This window comes from Oncorhynchus nerka, linkage group LG4 (assembly GCF_034236695.1).
Source record: "Oncorhynchus nerka isolate Pitt River linkage group LG4, Oner_Uvic_2.0, whole genome shotgun sequence".
Lineage (NCBI taxonomy): Eukaryota > Metazoa > Chordata > Actinopteri > Salmoniformes > Salmonidae > Oncorhynchus > Oncorhynchus nerka.
In genome coordinates, this window is record NC_088399.1 from 72,666,393 (window position 1) to 72,688,327 (window position 21,935).

Genomic DNA, 21,935 nt, shown 5'->3' on the forward strand with positions numbered 1-21,935 from the left:
TGTGGCAATTGACAGTCGAAAGCCTTGGCCAGGTCAATGAATACAGCTGCACAATATTGTCTTATTGATGGCGGTTATGATATCGTTTAGGACCTTGAGCGTGGCTGAGGTGCATCCATGACCAGCTCGGAAACCAGATTGTATAGCGGAGAAGGTACAGTGGGATTCGAAATGGTCAGTGATCTGTTTGTTAACTTGGCTTTCGAAGACCTTAGAAAGGCAGGGTAGGATAGATATAGGTCTGTAGCAGTTTGGGTCTAGAGTGTCTCCCCGTTTGAAGAGGGGGATGACCGCGGCAGCTTTCCAGTCTTTGGGGATCTCAGACAATAGGAAAGGGAGGTTGAACAGGCTAGTAATAGGGCTTGCAACAATTTCGGTGGATAATTTTAGAAAGAGAGGGTCCAGATTATCTAGCCCGGCTGATATGATTTGCAGCTCTTTCAGAACATCAGTTATCTGGATTTGGGTGAAGGAGAAATGGAGGATGCTTGGGCAAGTTGCTGTGGGGGTTGCAGGGCTGTGGACCGGGGTAGGGGTAGCCAGGTGGAAAGCATAGCCAGCCGTAGAAAAAGGCTTGCTCTTTTTCTCCATGGACTTTACAGTGTCCCAGAACCTTTTGTGCTACAGGATGCAAATTTCTGTTTGACAAAGCTAGCCTTTGCTTTCCTAACTGCCTATGTGTATTGGTTCCTAACTTCCTTGAAAAGTTGCATATCACGGGGGCTAGTCGATGCTAATTCAGTACGCCACAGGATGTTTTTGTGCTGGTCAAGGGCAATCAGGTCTGGAGTGAACCACGGGCTATATTTGTTCCTGGTTCTACATTTCTTTAATGGGGCATGCTTATTTAAGATGGTGAGGAAAGCACTTTTAAAGAATAACCAGGCATCCTCTACTGACGGAATGAAATCAATATCGTTCCAGGACACCCGGGCCAGGTCGATTATAAAGGCCTGCTCGCTGAAGTGTTTTAGGGAGCGTTTGACTATGATGAGGGGTGACCGTGTTTACAGATTTGGGGTTGTAACTGGTAGGTTCATTGATAATTTGTGTGAGATTGAGGGCATCAATCTTAGATTGTAGGAAGGCCGGGGTGTTAAGCATGTCACAGTATAGGTCACCTAACAGCACGAACTCTGAAGATAGATGGGGGGGCAATCAATTCACATATGGTGCCCAGGGCACAGCTGGGGGCAGAAGGTGGTCTATAGCAAGCGGCAACAGTGAGAGACTTGTTTCTGGAAAGGTGGATTTTTAAAAGTAGAAGCTCAAATTGTTTGGGCACAGACCTGGATAGTAAGACAGAACTCTGCAGGCTATCTCTGCGGTAGATTGAAACTCCGCCCCCTTTGGCAGTTCTATCTTGTCGGAACATGTTATAGTTAGGGATGGACATTTGATGGTTTTTGGATTCAGACATGGTTAGGACATCCGGGTTGGCAGAGTGTGCTAAGGCAGTGAATAAAACAAACTTAGGGAGGAGGCTTCTAATGTTAACATGCATGAAACCAAGGCTTTTACGGTTACAGAAGTCAATAAATGAAAGCGCCTGGTTACCAATGTAATTAGAGCCCATGATATATGGTCTGATATACCATGGCTGTCAGCCAATCAGCATTCAGGTCTCGAACCACCCAATTTATAATATAATCCATATCTAATATCTCAACCTTTTCTGAGGGACTGGCGGTATGGTGTGTTATTCCTAATTTGAGGTCAGTAAATCCCACAGGTTGGTGATGCTGGTCAATGGTTTAAGGGTAGGCTCAATCAGACCATCTGACTGGAGAGGTTGACTGTTTGCCCTGTAGCCTACTGCACTCAAATGAACCCTTTTAAGACCAATATTGGTCATGTGTATACATTCAAAATGTAGTTAAGTGGACTTTGTATGGACCATCAATAAATCAAATGTACTTACATCAGCTGATGTCACAAAGTGCTATACAGAAACCCAGCCTAAAACCCCAAACAGCAAGCAATGCAGGTAGAAAGGACAATCTCCTGTGGTCTGCCATCATCACATTGAAGAAGCCATCCCATGTGGTGAAGCCACTCCACCAGGTGAGTTCTGACTGTCCAAAACAGTAGCGTACATGTACCTGTAAGTTAGCGTCTTCGCTCAGTTATCCATTAGCCTACATGGCCCATTGCTACCTGCAATAAGAAGATGGGAGACTATTTGGAAGGAATGCTTTGGCATGCAGGAAACTTAATGTAACCTAATATGACCATCATAAAGAAGAGATAAGAACATATCATCTCTCTCTGTCACCCTCTGCTGATTATTGGGAGTGTCTGGTAACTTAACTTTTTAATTATGTATTGATGAGCACATTACATTATATCAGAGGAGGCTGGTCGGAGGAGCTATAGGGTGACAGGCTCATTGTAATGGCTGGAATTGAATAAATGGAACGGTATCAAAAGCATCAAAGATATGGAAATCACGTTTGACTCTGTTCCATTCCAGCCATTACAATGAACCCGTCCTATAGCTCCTCCCACTAGCAAATAAGGATTTAGTCAGCCACCAATTGTGCACGTTCTCCCACTTAAAAAGATGAGAGAGGCCTCTAATTTTCATCATAGGTACACTTCAACTATGACAGACAAAATGAGAAAAATCACATTTTAGGATTTATAATGAATTTATTTGCAAATTATGGTGGAAAATAAGTATTTGGTCACCTACAAACAAGATTTCTGGCTTTCACAGACCTGTAACTTATTATTTAAGAGGCTCCTCTGTCCTCCACTCGTTACCTGTATTAATGGCACCTGTTTGAACTTTTTATCAGTATAAAAGACAACCTCAAACAGTCATACTCCAAACTCCACTATGGCCAAGACCAAAGAGCTGTCAAAGGACACCAGAAACAAAATTGTAGACCTACACCAGGCTGGGAAGACTGAATCTGCAATAGGTAAGCAGCTTGGTTTGAAGAAATCAACTGTGGGAGCAATTATTAGGAAATGGAAGACATACAAGACCACTGATAATCTCCCTCGATCTGGGGCTCCACGCAAAATCTCACCCCGTGGGGTCAAAATTATCACAAGAACGGTGAGCAAAAATCCCAGAACCACGCGGGGGAACATAGTGAATGACCTGCAGAGAGCTGGGACCAAAGTAACAAAGCCTACCATCCGTAACACACTACGCCGCCAGGGACTCAAATCCTGCAGTGCCAGACGTGTCCACCCCTGCTTAAACCAGTACATGTCCAGGCCAGTCTGAAGTTTGCTAGAGAGCATTTGGATCCAGAAGAAGATTGGGAGAATGTCATATGGTCAGATGAAACCAAAATATAACTTTTTGGTAAAAACTCAACTCGTAGTGTTTGGAGGACAAAGAATGCTGAGTTGCATCCAAAGAACACCATACCTACTGTGAAGCATGGGGGTGGAAACATCATGCTTTGGGGCTGTTTTTCTGCAAAGGGACCAGGACGACTGATCCGTGTAAAGGAAAGAATGAATGGGGCCATGTATCGTGAGATTTTGAGTGAAAACCTCCTTCCATCAGCAAGGGCATTGAAAAACTTTGTTATTGACCAAATACTTATTTTCCACCATAATTTGCAAATAAATTCATTAAAAATCCTACAATGTGATTTTCTGGAATTTTTTTCTCATTTTGTCTGTCATAGTTGAAGTGTACCTATGATGAAAATTACAGGCCTCTCATCTTTTTAAGTGGGAAAACTTGCACAATTGGTGGCTGACTAAATACTTGCGGGATCGTCTGAGACCAGCCACCCAGGCAGCTGATGAAACTATTGGTTTGCACAACCGAATAATTTCTTCACACACTGTCAGAAACCGTCTCAGGGAAGCTTATCTGCGTACTCGTCATAACTGACTTCAGAGGGCAAACGCTCACCTTCGATGACCACTGGCACGCTGGAAAAGTGTGTTTCACGGGGGAATCACAGTTCCAACTGTACCTGGTATATGGCAGATAGCTTGTATGGTGTCGTGTGGGTGAGCGGTTTGCTGATGTCAATGTTGTGAACAGAGTGCCCCATGGTTGCGGTGGGGTTATGATATGGACAAAAACACAATTGCATTTTATCGATGGCAATGTGAATGCACAGAGATTCCGTGACGAGATCCTGAGGCCCATTGTCGTGCCCTTCATCCGCCGCCATCACCTCATGTTTCAGCATGATAATGCACAGCCCCATGTCGCAAGGATCTGTACACAATTCCTGGATGCTGAAAATGTCCCAGTTCTTCCATAGCCTGCAAACTCACCAGACATGTCACCCATTGAGCATGTTTGAGATGCTCTGGATCTACGTGTATGACAGACGGTGGGTTCCAGTTCCCGCCAACATCCAGCAACTTTGCACAGCCATTGAAGAGGAGTGGGACAACATTCCACAGACTACAATTAACAGCCTGATCATCTCTATGTGAAGGAGATGTCGTGCTTCAATTGACTCTTTTCCTTATATGAACTGTAACTCAATATTTTAAATGGTTGCGTTTATATTTTTGTTCAGTGTATATAGGCTTATGTCCACTATATATAGGCTTATGTCCACTATAGTCTGTTAGAATCAGCGCACACCTGTCTGTTGACTTTCTCTTTTCCGAATTTTAGAGCAGTGCTCAGCTAGCTCTCAATTTGACGTTGTCATCGGGTGTACTCAACGGAGAGGGAATCCATTGCCCTGGATAACTGTAGCTACGTCTGCTGCTGTACCCACTTCCGCTCTGCAAGAGGCACGCGTCCAGGCATTCACCGACACAAAGAAAGGTGGGCATATCTAACAATGAATGCTTTTAAAATATCGTGAAATATGTATCCATATTGTATTGTTTGGCGCGTCTGGGGGGTCGAAATTTGGATCTCGTCGGTGGATAGGATCTATCCGTCGGGGGAAATTGAAGAAAATGGTCTGTCCTAAAGACTGGACTGAGATCAGCTTTTGCTGAATGTCGAGGGATAAAGATGCCAATATTCGGTCGAATTGTAAAACACATTGGCTTCGGTCTACAGATTCAACTAGTTTAGCATAAATATTCGGCAAATTCTCTTATGGGCATCTGATTTCAAAGTGAAAGTTTCAAGTCAATGAGTACTCACTAAGTGGGAATGAGAGAAGTTCCCTAAACGAATGCGACATTGTCCAATCCATTTTAGGCTACATTGGGCTATTTAATCAATTGAGGGAATAAGGCAATATGCAACCCCCCCTCGTCGTCTTATTTGACTGTAAAGAAGAAGAGCTGTGTGCTCCTTTGTTGTAGCACAACCCAGCTAAAATAACGCTTCAGTGCAAACATTAGCATAAGGTCACTAGGTTAATCTCTTAGAGCCTTATGAAAGACTGGGGATAATTATTTTACTATAAGCAGGATAAGTTCATATTGAATTGAGTATGTAAACCTCTGAACCCATCGTTGCTTGGAGCCAGTTACGCTAAAGGTCGCATTGTTGCCGCTGGTTATTGATAGCATACATCGAATATTGGCAGTGCTGCTGAACTGGGGGGTATAGATCTTAGGTGTTTGTTGTTTTTCTGTAGCCTGAATGTTGCTTTTTATTTTCGTCTGTACAGGTCGTTATGTCGGATGAGGATTCGCGTGCCAGCGTTAGTTCTTCTTCCTCAATTTATCAGCAGTTAAAAATAAACGCGCCTAAGAAACGAGCAGAAAGCAAAGCCATCATGAGCAAGACCTCCAAACTCCTCTCCACCAGCGCCAAAAGGTAAGGACTAGGCTGATTGTTGCTGTCAAATACATACAATGTTTCATTGAGTTGATATGTTGTAATATAGTAGCTCACGCGCAGCCACTCTTGATATAATGTATCGTCTTATAATTTCCTGCGCGTGTCACTGTGTTTGATTTGTAGTGGACAACTTTCTGAATAAGTTGCGTATATAAATATTTTTCGACCGTTTTAAAATGTTCTCAACCATCTTCAGTTCACGGTTGTCAAACTTTTTTAAAAATTGTCATCCATTGAATCAAAGGCTAACTAATTTGCATATTAACTTGAAGTGTGTTATTAAATTGTGGTAAGAGGAATGCTTTAAAAAATGCACAATGGAGTTTGTATATGTTTGTCCTCAACCTGTTTTATGATCTGTCTCAATCCTTTGGTAAAATTAGCCTTCTGGGCATTTTGGTTGTCTGCCATGACAATGTATCTGGTTCTCATAACCCCCACCCAAAATACTTCATGTGGCTATGCTTGTTCCATATTATGTATCTGCTGTAAGAATCAAGACCTTGTGAGTAATGATATCATTTGAATTTGTGCTTTATTTCAGAATTCAGAAGGAGTTGGCTGACATTACTTTGGATCCACCACCGAACTGCAGGTAGGCTTGTTTGTTTGTATGTGCGTGTGTGTCCTGGAAGGCCAGTTAAGTGGTAAAGAAGAGATGTGCTTAGTTGGGCCTGTAGCAATACAACACACACACACTCACTCTAAGGAGACAGGAGATATTAAAGCAGCTCCTTGTCATGTGTTAATGAACCTTGAAGGCCACAGAGGGAGTTAATATCTGTATGTGCAGTACCTTAAAAGTATTCATACCCCTTGACTTATTCCACATTTTGTTGTTAGTGTGAATTCAAAATTCATTCAATAAATGTTTCACCCATTTACACACAATACCCCTTAATGACAGTGAAAACATGTTTTTAGAATTTTTTGCAAATATCTAATTTACGTACAGTACCAGTCAAAAGTTGCTACACCTACTCATTCAAGGGTCTTTCTTTGTTTTTACTATTTTCTACATTGTAGAATAATAGTGAAGACATCACACCTCTGAAATAACACAAATGGAATCATGTAATAATCAAAAGTGTTAAAATCAAAATAGATTTGAGGTTCTTCAAAGTACCCACCCTTTGCCTTGATAGCTTTGCACACTCTTGGCATTCTCTTAACTAGTTTCATGAGGAATGGTTTTCCAACAGTCTTGAAGGAGTTCCCACATGCTGAGCACTTGTTGACTGCTCTTCCTTCACTCTGCGGTCCAATTCAGTCCAACTCATCCCAAACTATCTCAATTGGGTTGATGTCGGGTGACTCTATCATTCTCCTTCTTGGTCAAATAGCCCTTACACAGCCTGGAGGTGTGGTTTGGGTCATTGTCCTGTTGAAAAACAAATGATAGTCACACTAAGCGCAAACCAGATGGGATGCCGTATCACTGCAGAATGTTGTGGTAACCATGCTGGTTAAGTGTGCGTTAAATTCTAAATACATCACTGGCAGTGTCACCAGCAAAGTACCCTCACACCATCACACCTCCTCCATGCTTCACGGTGGGAATCACACATGTGGAGATCATCCGTTCACCTACTCTGTGTCTCACAAAGACAGGGTGGTTGGAACCAAAAATTGCCCAAGCAAGTCTCTTCTTATTATTGGTGTCCATTAGTAGTGGTTTCTTTGCAGCAATTAAACCACGAAGGCCTGATTCACATAGTCTCCTCTGAACAGTTGATGTTGAGATGTGTCTGTTACTTGAACTCTGTGAAGCATTTATTTGGGCTGCAATTTCTGAGGCTGATAACTCTAATGAACTTATCCTCTGCAGCAGAGGTAACTCTAGGTCTTCCTTTCCTGTGGCAGTCATCATGAGAGCCTGTTTCATCATAGCGCTTGATGGTTTTTGCAACTGCATTTGAAGAAACGTTCAAAGTTCTTGACATTTTCTGGATTGACTGACCTTCATGTTCTCAAAGTAATGATTGCCTGCTGTTTCTCTCCTTATTTGAGCTGTTCTTGCCATAATATGGACTTGGTCTATTACCAAATAGGGCTATCTTCTGTATACTACCTTGTCACAACACAACTGATTGGCTCAAACACATTAAGAAGGAAAGAAATTCCACAAATTAACTTTTAACAAGGCACACCTGTTAATTGAAATGCATTCTAGGTGACTACCTCATGAAACTGGTTGAGAGAATGCCATGAGTGTGCAAAGCTGTCATCAAGACAAAGGATGGCTTCTTTGAAGAATCTCAAAAATATAATATATTTTCGATTTGTTTAACACTTTTTTTCTTTGGTTACTACGTGATTCCATATGTGTTATTTCGTAGTTTTGATGGCTTCACTATTCTACAATGTAGAAAATAGTAAAAATAAAGAACCCCTGGAATGAGTAAGTTTGTCAACTTTTGACTGGTACTGAAAGTATTTATACCCCTGAGTCAATACCTTTGGCTGCAATTACAGCTGTGTCTTTTTGGTTAAGTCTCTAAGAGCTTTGCATACCTGGATTGTACAATATTGCACGTTATTCTTCAAGCTCAGTCAAATTGGTTGTTGATTAAGTCTTCGCATAGATTTTCAAGACAATTTTAAGTCAAAACTGTAACTAGGCCACTCGGGAACATTCAATGCTGTCTTGGTAAGCAATTCCAGTGTATATTTGGCCATGTGTTTTAGGTTATTGTCCTGCTGAAAGGTGAATTGGTCTCCCAGTGTCTGTTGGAAAGCAGACTGAACCAGGTTTTCCTCTAGGATGTTGCCTGTGCTTATAGCTATATTCCAAAAAAATGTATACTAAAAAGAAACTCTCTAGTCCTTTCCAATGACAAGCATACCCATAACATCATGCAGCCACCACCATGCTTGACAAGTGGTACTTTGTGATGTGTTGGATTTGCCCCAAACATAATGCTTTGTATTCAGGACAGAAAGTGTGTTTTCCACACTTTTTGCAGTATTACTTTAGTGCCTTAATGCACACAGGATGCATGTTTTAGAGTACTTTTACTCTATACAGGCTTCCTCCTTTTCACCTCTGTCATTTAGGTTAGTATTGTGGAGTAAGTTAACTGAATGGATCAAAAACTTTTTTCTCATCACAGCCATTAAACTCTTTAACCATTTTAAAATCACTATTGGCCTCATGGTGAAATCCCTGACCAGTTTCCTTCCTCCTCAGCAACTGAGGTAAGGACACCTGTATATTAGTGGTGACTGGGTGCATTGATACACCATCCAAAGTGTAATTTAATAACTTCACCATGCTCAAAGAGATATTCAATGTCTGCTTTTTACATTTTTTACACCTACCAATAGCTGCCCTTTGCGAGGAATTTAAAAACCTCCCTGGTCTTTGTGGTTAAATCTGTGCTTGAAATTCACTACTCAATTGAGGGACCCTACAGATAATTGTTTGTGTGGGGTACAGAGATGGGGTAGTTATTTAAAATCATGTTAACCACTATTATAACTGAACACGTAATGAGTCCATGCCTATTATTATATGATTTGTTAAGCACATTTTTACTCCTGAACTTATTTATGCTTGCAATAACAAAGGAGTTGAATAATTATTGACTCAAGACATTTCAGCTTTTACATTTTTTATTAATAAAAAAAACATTCTATAAACACTTCCGTTTTTGTGTTATGTGTAGATTAGTTACAATCTCAATTGAATACATTTAAAAATTCCGGCACTAACATCAAAGTGGAAAAAGTCAAGGGGTGGGAGTACATTCTGAAGGTAGTGTATATTTACATTTACATTTAAGTCATTTAGCAGACGCTCTTATCCAGAGCGACTTACAGATTGGTGCATTCACCTTATGACATTATACCATATACTATTCAATCAACTGAAGTAAGTAGTTTACTGAGCCCTTATTAACTCAATATTGACAATGCTGAAGCAAATGTAAACTGATAAATAAACTGCGTATTTGTTGAACATCTGATTAGCGTACTACTTCTTAAACCTTCAGAGCCTCCTAATGTCACGAGAGCAATCGGTCGTTGGTGTCATATTTACATTTGAGTCATTCAGCAGATTATATTATCCAGAGCGATTTACAGTAGTTTGCCTTGTTTCACAGCCTGAGGAGAACTGGAACCACTCTGGGCCTGCTCCTCAGAAAGGAATCCACCATTTTAGAGGCTTCAGAACCTACATTTAATTGTAGTTGTTAAATGGTCTTCTGACATAGCTGGTAGATTCCTTTCACTGGCCAGATTACATGAAAGCTCAGGTGTGCAAGCAGGTGTTTGTGCAGATAGACTTCGCTAAAAACTTTAGTGGCTTCTGACTTCAATTCAACACTGGATAATTTCTCAATGGTTGTCATTACAGGAGATCCAAGCTTTTTCTCAGAAGATGAAAGTATGAGGATGTTTGGACTCAATATATCTTGTTCAATGAGGTCAGAATTTACTCTCTGCTGCTGACAACAAGCTGCTGTGATGCAGTCAGTCTACACTCACTTTATGGAATTGTGGCTCATGACGATCCTGTCTAGACCTTGAGAAGTGACCTGATTGCATGTTGGAGCAGCTCTCCAGACCACAACTGACAGACACACACCAGTTCCAAAACAGACCATTAGCTAGCCGATGACCCTGGCATATGACTGCTATGGATTTGGCAGAGGCTGGCTCAATCGACGTAATTTATTTTAGTTTTACACTCTGCAGCTGAAGAGGACCTTGAACAAAGAAATCCTATTTAGTCATTCAATCCATAGGTGTTTTTTTGTGGCCTGCTATGGTGCTGCTGTGGTACTGGGGAAGAGGAAGGAGTCCTGGTTAATCCAGAGGGATTATGGGGGTTTAGAACCACATCACCACGTGTGGCCCAGGTGCTTGGGAAGGTGGGGGGTACGTGCTTTGGGGGTGGCTGACTCTATGCGCTATGTTTCAACCAGAGACAGTCTGCTGTGACCAGACTGGTGGACTGACCAGACCTGGTGGTTGTGTCAAAGAACGGAAGTAATTCAGTGAACCAAGCTTGTGTGACAAATCGTCTTGCCTGAGACCTGAAGTCTTGCATTAGCTCCCCGAACTAATGCCTAGGCTTTAGCTCAGCAGACTAGCACAGTCGTATGGCTTGGTGTAGGAGACCTGGGTTCAAACCCAGTTGTCAGATCTGTTAATGATGAGTCTTTGTCCCCTGCCACTGAGGGAGCCTGCAGTGTTGCACTTCTATATAATCCTTTCACTGTGTATGTAAACACACACTAGTTGTGTTCTCTATGCTCCCTTTGCTAAGTAGCTGAAAAGGGGAATTCATTTTTGTACATCTCTATTTAGTATGCTTCATTGAACAGTCTGTTCAATGGGTATGAATAATTAGGAGGCTAGGCCGATGCCTTGCAGATGTGTGCTGGATTACTCATTGATGAATCTGTCTGTGGGGTGTTTCTGATGGATGGACACTTCCCTTTTTCGCACATTTGAGACTGGCCAAGCCGTACTGCACTGGCCTGGTTATGTATCACCATAGTTGCTGGAGCCATGAAGCAAATGATAATGTAAAAAGATCAGTCGACCCAGTAAACCTACAATGCAGATGGGTCCAAGGCCACAAATGCCCTTTTCACACTATCTTTAAATGCAATGTACGCTCTTTGCATGAGGTAATTAGGGGTTTTAATGAACCTGTCAGTAAGTCCATTTCCCTAAACTGGATGTTTTCTGCCATAGCAAGCATGTCATGTTTTCTTATGGACACTACGTTCCTCAGATGCCATTCATCAAAATCGAATTATACTTGACATGGCATGCCACACACACCCCAGCCTCGTTTTATTTTTAAACGGTCTTGTCGTCATAGTGCAAACATCACATACTCTCTCACTTCCCCATCTCTCTCGCTCACTTCCATTCGTTTTCCTTAGATTGCTCTTTGGCTATTGCTCCATTGCACTTTTTTTTCTAGCACTCATTTTCCTTACTTTGACAAACACTCATACTCCCTCCCTTCAGGATGTAGCCCCTGGGTGTCTGGCCTTGCGGTAGCGTCTCGCTGGATTCCTGACATTCTCAGCGTTAAGGCTCATGACAGTAATTGAATGTTGAAGGCTTGTAGTGTGTGTGTACAGTGCATTCAAAGTATTCAGACCCCTTCCATTTTTCCACCATTTATTTACGTCACAGCAATCTACACACAATACCCCATAATGACAAAGCGAAAACAGGTTTTTAGAAATGTATAAAAAATAATAAAAGGATTTACATAAGTATTCAGATCCTTTTTGTGTGCCTCTAAAGATATTTTCACTTCAGGAAGTGTGCCAGTAGTTATTGTAATCCATCTGAGGTGCAGGTGATTCTTTGTTTACTCCCTCTAGTCTACTCTGAGTTTATATTTTAGATTGAGAGCCAGGGATTTTTTTCTCCTTCTCTTAACCCATAACATTCTAAGTCGGGGGAGGGGACTCTACTAAGCTTTATGGAATTGTTTTAAGAAGGTCATATCAAGGGCCATTTTAACTATTTGATTTAGAATGTTAAGACCCCTTACTGTTATTAACCTATACAAATGCTTTGTATAACATATTCACTATGTGGATAGTGCCAAAACAAAATCGAAATGAAGTTTGTTCTGGAGTGTCTGTCTTTATATCTGAGAGACATGGGACATTTAAAAAAATATTTAACTAGACAAGTCAATTCTTATTTACAATGACGGCCGACCTCGGCCAAACCCAGACGACGCTGTGCCAATTGTGCGCCGCCCTATGGGACTCCCAATCAAGGCCGGATGTGATACAGCCTGGATTCAAACCAGGGACTGTAGTGATGCCTCTTGAACTGAGATGCAATGCCTTAGAACTCTGTGCCACTCTGGAGCCCAAGAAAGAAAGATCAGGAAACAGTATTTTATTTATATTTTTTTACAAGTATTTAACCCTTTATTTTTGGCACTGTCTCCATATGAACTGTCTCCATATGAACTGTCTCCATATATACTTCTATGCATTTTTTTTGTAGGTAAAACGCTGCAGACAATTTTGTGAGAAGACCGCTTTTCGGGACGTCTCATGGTCTGACAAACACCGCTCTAGCTCTCACTTTTCACCGCAGAAGTGCGACATCGGTGGATTGAAATGCATCCAATGCAAAAACGTATCTCTAGCTTAGTGACAGATTTGTATGGGGATTTTTTTTGAGTATGCTAATTAGATTTCTGCGAGTGGGCGGGGACTTCAACTCTTTTACACATTACAATATTACTGTTCGTGTTGAAGCTGTTTTGTGACTGTGATGGGGTGTGTGTGACTGCTGCCAAAGTCTCTAAAGCTTTTCATATCTATAAAAAGGCCTTTCCCTGGGGTGGAAGTGTCTAGCCCACGCTGCGTTGTTAGCTAGCTCTTATAAACCCAAAGTAGTGCTGCTACCTATTGTATCTCTGAGCTGTTATATCTGAAAGGAGCTGTGTTTGTTCAGAGGTCATGATCATTGGAGTTGGACCCATTATTGGAATAATGGAGGCTGTTTTCCTTGCTGTGTTCATGGTTCGTTGGGAAACTGTTGCCTCTTGTATTATCAGTGATTTGTTTATTTTGACAGGGAGTCAATACTGAGACCAAGGTTTGTTTTTCCAGGTGAGCCCAATACACATCAAAATACAATATACACATAAACTGCACTACCATATACACGTTATCATACAAAACCAATACATGAAAAGCAAAACACAATCATAAACAGACACATGATAGAGTAAAAAGGTCCCCTAATAGCAGTCTGAAATGCCATAGAACAGGGGTCTTCAACGGTTTCTTTCACAGTGACCCGTTCCCAGGCAAACCGGCTACCCAGGAACCCCCGGCCAAGCAAACCGGCTACCCAGGAACCCCCGGCCAAGCAAACCGGCTACCCAGGAACCCCCGGCCAAGCAAACCGGCGACCCAGGAACCCCCGGCCAAGCAAACCGGCGACCCAGGAACCCCCGGCCAAGCAAACCGGCGACCCAGGAACCCCCGGCCAAGCAAACCGGCGACCCAGGAACCCCCGGCCAAGCAAACCGGCGACCCAGGAACCCCCATCGTGTTAGCAAAGAAATGTGTATATATATTTATAATGTCTTATCAGCTGAATGGCAAGGAGGAAGTATCAACATTCTAAAAATGAATATATTTGGTAGATTGTTATTTTTGTTGAGGAAGTGTAAACTCATCCTATTAGGTAAAGATAGCTGCTATTAACAAACATGTGTTTGGAGTTGTTTAAACCAAGGTGACTTTTTGCCAACACATAGCTAAGGGCTCTATTCAGGCTGTATTGCTGAAGCGTTATAGATTTGCATGATAGAAATGTGAAGGTAATTTTCCGATTGAGCCGACATATGCATGAATGCAGTCTCCACTGATGCCTGAACATTGCCCCCACAGTAATGCTGAACTTCCACAATACGTATTGAATAGAGCCAAGAAAGAAAGATTACCAGCCGGCTGGTAAGCGGATGCTTTTTCAAAGCCTATGTCAGACAATATTAGGAGTTGATAAATAAAGTTGACATAATTAAAAAAATAACACTCCTCTTTTCCACTGTAGGTATGTCATTCAAAATGTGTTTATTCTGTTGCTAGCTATATTTATAAGAACGTTGAAATAAAGAATTCCATTTTTTTGTGTGTATAGTAGAAGTCATTAACTTGTTTTTTCAACCACTCCACAAATGTCTTGTTAAAAAACGATGGTTTTGGCAAGTCTGTTAGGACATCTACTTTGTGCATGACAAAAGTCATTTTTCCAAGAATTGTTGACAGACAGATTATTTCACTTATAATTCACTGTATCACAATTCCAGTGGGTCAGAAGTTTACATACACTATATTGACTGTGACTTTAAACAGCTTGGAAAATTCCAGAAAATGATGTCATGGCTTTAGAAGCTTCTGATAGGCTAATTTGACATTTGAGTCAATTGGCGGTGTACCTGTGGATGTATTTCAAGGCATACCTTCAAACCCAGTGCCTCTTTGCTTGACATCATGGGAAAATCAAAACAGACCTCAGAAAAAAAATGCATACCTCCACAAGTCTGGTTCATCCTTGGGAGCAATTTCCAAACACCTGAAGGTTCCAGGTTCATCTATACAAACAATAGTACGCAAGTATAAACACCATGCGACCACGCAGCTGTCATACCGCTCAGGAAGGAGACGTGTTCTGTCTCCTAGAGATGAATGTACTTTGGTGTGAAAAGTTCAAATCAAACCCAGAACAACAGCAAAGGACCTTGTGAAGATGCTGGAGGAAACAGGTACAAAAATATCTATATCCACAGTAAAACGAGTCCAATATCAACATCAGCAAGGAAGAAGCCACTGCTCCAAAACCACCATAAAAAAGCCAGACTACGGTTTGCAACTGCAAATGGGGACAGAGATTGTACTTTTTGGAGAAATGTCCTCTGGTCTGATGAAACAAAAATAGAACTGTTTGGCCATAATGACCAACGTTATGTTTGGAGGAAAAATGGGAACGCTTGCAAGCCGAAGAACACCATCCCAACCATGAAGCACGGGGGCGGCAGCATCATGTTGTGGGGGTGCTTTGCTGCAGGAGGGACTGGTGCACTTCACAAAATAGATGGCATCATGAGGGAGGAAAATTATGTGGATGTATTGAAGCAGCATCTCAAGACATCAGTCAGGAAGTTCAAGCTTGGTCTCAAATGCGTCTTCCAAATGGACAATGACCCCAAGCATACTTCCAAAGTTGTGGCAAAATGGCTTAAGGACAACAAGGTCAAGGTATTGGAGTGGCCATCACAAAGTCCTGACCTCAATCCTATAGAAAATGTGTAGGCAGATCTGAAAAAGAGTGTGCGAGCTAGGAGGCCTACAAACCTGACTCAGTTACACCAGCTCTGTCAGGAGGAATGGGACAAAATTCACCCAACTTATTGTGGGAAGCTTGTGGAAGGCTACCCAAAACGTTTGACCCAAGTTAAACAATTTAAAGGCAATGCTACCAAATACTAATTGAGTGTATGTAAACTTCTGACCCACTGGGAATGTGATGAAAGAAATAAAAGCTGAAATAAATCATTCTCTCTACTATTATTTGGACATTTCACATTCTTATATTCCTATATACCAGGTGTGTCAGAGGAAGGCTCAGCCTTTGCTACCGCACGTCAAGCGGTACCGGAGTCTAGGTCCAAAAGGCTCCTTAACAGCTTCTATCGCCAAGTCATAACACTGCTGAACAACACCCAGACTATTTACATAGACCCCCCCGCCTCTTGTTTTTACACTGCTGCTACTCGTGATTTATCTATGCATAGTCACTTTGCCCCTACCTACATGTACAAATGACCTCGACTAACCTGTACTTTGGCACATTGACTCGGTACTGGTACCCCCTGTATATAGCCTCGTTATTTTGTAACCGTTTATTTTGTAAATATGTTCTTAACCAACAATGCCGTTAAATAAATAGTTAAGGGCTTTTAAGTAAGTAAGCATTTCACGGTAAGGTTGTATTCGGCGTATGTGACATAACATTTGATTTGACTCCCTGCAGTACTTCCGCGGACCCCCGGTTGAATACTCCTGCCCTAAAGGCACCAATTCCTCCAAGTGCATTGGAGATCTTTCTGCACAAGGTGCAAAAAAACTAAAAGTATATGTGCCCAACTCCGTTGAGATGGAAGGGATCCACAGAGATGGCCATCCCTGAGACCGGGTCTGGGAAGTCATACTATAAGTTAATAATGAAGTAAGGTACGGCAGAAGTTTATGCAGGAGGGCTTTATAAACAAAGAGTCCAACTCATCTACAACACTTAAAGGACCAGCCTTTCTGATACAGAATACTGAACCTATCGCCCGTAATAAAGTGGAATGTGCTATGATAAACTGCATCCAATGGCTTCAAAACAGTGGCAGCTGCATTCATAGTCATATAGACAATATCCCCATAGTCTATAACCAGAATGAATGTCAACTGAATTATTAGTTTTCTCCTATTTAATTAAAGGCATGACCTATTTTTATAAAATCCCATTTTCATCCTTAATTTCTTAACTCATCAACATGCTTTTTGAAAGAGAGCTTTTTCGTCAATCCGGGATGCCCAGATATTTATAAGCGTGGAAACGATCAATGAAGGCACCATCCATGCATAAATCATCAGATATATTTGTACGGGATTTGGAGAATAACATTTTACTTGGTTTAAACTGCATTAAGTACCAATTTCAGTTCAACAAAGGGAGGGACACACTGTAGAAAAACTTATGAAAGTGAAATGTGTTTCTTATCCAGGTAATAAATACCTTCCTGTTTCATTCAGTTTCCAAACAGTTTCTGGCAGATGGGTTCCCCCTCTTTAACACCTCTTCAGTTTATGATTCATTCTGATTCATATCCCCGGGTGGTTTTGCTCTATACGTCTCCTGAAGGCTTTGTGGGAACAGAACAGACATTCGAGAAGCGGTTTATATCCAGCCAGGGAGGGAACACCTCTGGGAAACGAGCAAAGGGAGGAAGTAAACCCACTGTAAACGATCAAATGAATGCCATGTTGTCTTCCCTACATACCATCCATAGTGTTTCATGAATGAAGAAAACCTTGATGCGTTCCCATTACTCCTGGGATGCTAGGTACTTGAAATGGAAAGACCACCTCGGATAGATCACTCCTAATATTCATTCTATATTCATGCAATATTCCCTTTACATTACTGAAAGGAATGTTCACTCACGGGCTGATTGCCCACATAAATAGAATAGATAGTATTATACGTAATGTACTGTATCTCTGTGCGATTGCCATTATCAGGAATGGGTAGTGTTTCTTCAGTCTTTCAGCCGCTCTGTTGAAGTGGTGTCATTATGCTACCTGTTCTGTAATAACAGCCCAGTGTGCATTACACTGTGTTTAGCAGCTGCTAATGGGTTAGAGATGTGATGACAGTCAGTACACATAAAGAAGAAGACAGCTGAGGAGAACCATCCTCCTCAGTGAATTGTAATAAAAATAATCATGTTAAAACGTTATCCTTTTTAGATAAACCTGTACTAAATATAATCACGACACCAAATAATTGATTTAAAACACTATTATGCAATGAAGGTCTACAGTAGCCTCAACAGCACTCTGTAGGGTAGCACCATGGTGTTGCTGGAAGACAGCTGGCTTCCGTCCTCCTCTGGGTACATTGACTTCAATACAAAACCTAGGAAGCTCATGGTTCTCACCCCCTTCCATAGACTTAAACAGTAATTATGACAACTTCCGTAGGATGTCCTCCAACCTATCAGAGCTCTTGCCTTGCAGCATGAGCTGACATGTTGTCCACCCAATCAAAGGATCAGAGAGAAATGTAGTACTAAAAGCATAAGCTACAGCTAGATAGCACTGCAGTGCATAAAATGTGGTGGGGAGAGACAATAGTTGAGCAGATTTGAACAAATGTTATTTTCTTCCAAAATGAAGGAGAAGCAAGTGGGAGAGAGATTTTGTCTTTTAGTTTCACTTAGCAAGTGCAGCCAGCTAGTTTGGCTTACTCGAACACCTTGCTCAAACAGAGGTTATCTAGCTGGCTATGATTATCCAACACAACAGTGGAAATCTTCCAAGTCAAGGTAAGCTTTTGGTTTTACACATTTTCTTTGCTACCAGGGCCCGCTGGTGTAAGTGCTAAACTGCTTACTGACTGTACACTGTAACATTACAGCATGATTGTAGTGGGTTTACTAATGCGTTAGTTAGCTATGTTGACTATGACGTTACTTTAACTAATTCAGGCTGCATCACAACCGGCCGTGATTGTGCGCCGCCCTATGGGACTCCCAAATGGCCCAGCATTGTCCGGGTTTGGCCGACGTAGGCGTCATAGTAAATAAGAATTTGTTCTTAACTGACTTTCCTAGTTAAATAAATAAACAAAATATGGTGACAATGAAGTAGGCTGTGTGTAGCGGTTATGATATAGTTTGGCTTGGAAAGGTTTTTTTCTCCTCGTCACACACAGCTGCTGTTGTGCATTGAAGTCCACACGCGAAGGTGAGAGGAGAGCACAATTCGAGAAGGAATACATTGTGGCTGCTATGAAAGTGAACTGTGTTTTAAGGGTGATAAGGGGTCTATTCATTCCGCCGATTCTGTTAATGTTTCTTAAACGGAACAAAACGGGGATAAACATACCTGAATTTGTCCAATATTGTTTGCAACTGTTGGACTAATGATTACACCCTATATCAGCTAGATGCAAGCAAGAGTGTGCAAGGCAGTATTGAATGTGTCACCATCTGTCACCTCAAATCTTTCTCTCGACCTGTGTGCACCTACGTTATAAATGTTCATTCATAAGCTAGGTTGAAGCAACCTCATGATGGGTACAGGGAAAATTAGTGTCATGTAGTAGCCTAAACCTATCACTGTTACATTGAACTGGGTGAATGGAATATGAATGACAGTCATCAATATGCTGTAATAAGGCCATACTCATGAAAAAAGGCACCGACCACCACTGCATGAAACAGTGTAATGTACCTCTGTTTGCAGTGCGGGTCCAAAAGGAGACAACATCTATGAGTGGAGATCCACCATCCTGGGGCCACCAGGCTCTGTGTACGAGGGAGGGGTCTTCTTCCTAGATCTCGCCTTTACACCAGACTACCCCTTCAAACCACCCAAGGTAAACACTCTAGTCAAAACAAGCGGACTCAAACAATTATTAGAACATTCCTCAATATTACACACCTATGTAGGATACCGCAGGTGAACGCACCAATTTGTAAGTCGCTCTGGATAAGAGCGTCTGCTAAATGACTTAAATGTAAATGTAATACCACTTTCTCACTAGAGAAGGGAACTTGTTATTGCCATATTGACCACTGGAGGGAGCTATGGCGCTTTGATTTTATTGAAATTCAGGGTCTCTAGTTCTCTGCAAATTTCAAACAGTTAATGGTCAATTTAACCAAGCCAGACTCAAAAAGGCTTAAATGGAAATTTGGCTTCCATGATTAGACTGAATATCGGTTTGCATTGTTGAGTAGATTCTTTCTGTGTTGCTTTCAGGATCTACCACTGGAACATAAAACAAGTCGGGGTGTATTGATATAGATCTACTTTGTTTCCTAGGTGACGTTCCGTACCAGGATCTACCACTGGAACATAAACAAGTCGGGGTGTATTGATATAGATCTACTTTGTTTCCTAGGTGACGTTCCGTACCAGGATCTACCACTGGAACATAAACAGTCAGGGTGTATTGATATAGATCTACTTTGTTTCCTAGGTGACGTTCCGTACCAGGATCTACCACTGGAACATAAACAAGTCTGGGTGTATTGATATAGATCTACTTTGTTTCCTAGGTGACGTTCCGTACCAGGATCTACCACTGGAACATAAACAGTCAGGGTGTATTGATATAGATCTACTTTGTTTCCTAGGTGACGTTCCGTACCAGGATCTACCACTGGAACATAAACAAGTCGGGGTGTATTGATATAGATCTACTTTGTTTCCTAGGTGACGTTCCGTACCAGGATCTACCACTGGAACATAAACAAGTCGGGGTGTATTGATATAGATCTACTTTGTTTCCTAGGTGACGTTCCGTACCAGGATCTACCACTGTAACATCAACAGTCAGGGTGTATTGATATAGATCTACTTTGTTTCCTAGGTGACGTTCCGTACCAGGATCTACCACTGGAACATAAAACAAGTCGGGGTGTATTGATATAGATCTACTTTGTTTCCTAGGTGACGTTCCGTACCAGGATCTACCACTGTAACATCAACAGTCAGGGTGTATTGATATAGATCTACTTTGTTTCCTAGGTGACGTTCCGTACCAGGATCTACCACTGTAACATCAACAGTCAGGGTGTATTGATATAGATCTACTTTGTTTCCTAGGTGACGTTCCGTACCAGGATCTACCACTGGAACATAAACAAGTCGGGGTGTATTGATATAGATCTACTTTGTTTCCTAGGTGACGTTCCGTACTAGGATCTACCACTGTAACATCAACAGTCAGGGTGTATTGATATAGATCTACTTTGTTTCCTAGGTGACGTTCCGTACCAGGATCTACCACTGTAACATCAACAGTCAGGGTGTATTGATATAGATCTACTTTGTTTCCTAGGTGACGTTCCGTACCAGGATCTACCACTGGAACATAAACAAGTCGGGGTGTATTGATATAGATCTACTTTGTTTCCTAGGTGACGTTCCGTACCAGGATCTACCACTGGAACATAAACAAGTCGGGGTGTATTGATATAGATCTACTTTGTTTCCTAGGTGACGTTCCGTACCAGGATCTACCACTGGAACATAAACAGTCAGGGTGTATTGATATAGATCTACTTTGTTTCCTAGGTGACGTTCCGTACCAGGATCTACCACTGTAACATCAACAGTCAGGGTGTATTGATATAGATCTACTTTGTTTCCTAGGTGACGTTCCGTACCAGGATCTACCACTGTAACATCAACAGTCAGGGTGTGATCTGTCTGGACATCCTGAAGGACAACTGGAGCCCCGCCCTCACCATCTCCAAGGTGCTGCTGTCCATCTGCTCCCTGCTCACTGACTGCAACCCTGGTAAGACCTAAGACACCATATACTACTATAATGCGGGTTCCATTGAAATTCATTGATTAGTGGCTGCTTTGAAGTGCAAACATTGTCATATGTGGAATTCCGTGTGTGCATATGTACTGGCAGATCAAAGCTATCGTTGAAGCCCTATCTATAACTCTGCGTGTTCTCCACCCCTTACAGCTGACCCTCTGGTAGGAAGCATCGCCACCCAATACACAACCAACAGACCAGAGCACGACAGGATAGCCAAACAGTGGACCAAGAGATACGCCACATAGATACACAGGACTGGGTCGTATTCATTAGGCACTACATGGACTTGTCTAATAACAAAAGTTCATTTGTTTCCCATAGCCAAACGTTTTCTGTTGCATGCCCTAACAACTACGACCCTGGGCAACATGAGAGGGGGAGGTTAGGGGGTGTCAGAGCTCCTTCTGGGATGGAGTGGGGGGGGGGGTGGACAGGAAGGGTAGAGAATAGGGGAGGATATTTACCTTGGAATTTAAGTCTTCATCTCCTGATATTTTGTTTATGGTATTTAAGTTCTCCGACCCGTATATTAGCATCTATTTTGGCAATAATGCTTTTC

The 21,935-nt window shown here is 41.8% G+C and overlaps 1 protein-coding gene across 4 annotated transcripts; it reads left to right on the top strand.

The window, feature by feature from the left end:
- The first annotated feature begins 4,600 nt into the window (after window positions 1-4,600).
- Window positions 4,601-21,788, top strand: LOC115120541 (ubiquitin-conjugating enzyme E2 E1). 4 transcript variants are annotated; one of them, XM_065017802.1, is made up of 6 exons: window positions 4,659-4,768; window positions 5,574-5,722; window positions 6,291-6,341; window positions 19,279-19,411; window positions 21,196-21,343; window positions 21,524-21,788. In XM_065017802.1, the coding sequence occupies exons 2-6, from the start codon at window positions 5,580-5,582 to the stop codon at window positions 21,619-21,621; spliced, it is 573 nt and encodes a 190-aa protein (XP_064873874.1). In that variant the 5' UTR covers window positions 4,659-4,768; window positions 5,574-5,579; the 3' UTR covers window positions 21,622-21,788. The 4 variants fall into 4 exon arrangements, with proteins under 4 accessions (XP_064873875.1, XP_064873876.1, XP_029514343.2 ...); XM_065017804.1 differs by lacking the exons at window positions 19,279-19,411; window positions 21,196-21,343; window positions 21,524-21,788 and adding exons at window positions 13,325-13,359; window positions 13,546-14,395 and having other exon boundaries at window positions 4,604-4,768; XM_029658483.2 differs by lacking the exons at window positions 21,196-21,343; window positions 21,524-21,788 and adding an exon at window positions 19,861-20,089 and having other exon boundaries at window positions 4,637-4,768.
- The last annotated feature ends 147 nt before the right edge of the window (window positions 21,789-21,935 follow it).

Coding starts and splice junctions, on each gene's coding strand:
- LOC115120541 (XM_065017802.1), top strand. CDS start 5,580: ATGTCGGATGAGGATTCGCGTGCCAGCGTTAGTTCTTCTTCCTCAATT. Junction 19,412..21,195: donor ACCCCTTCAAACCACCCAAG/GTAAACACTCTA, acceptor TTTGTTTCCTAG/GTGACGTTCCGTACCAGGAT. Junction 21,344..21,523: donor GCTCACTGACTGCAACCCTG/GTAAGACCTAAG, acceptor CACCCCTTACAG/CTGACCCTCTGGTAGGAAGC.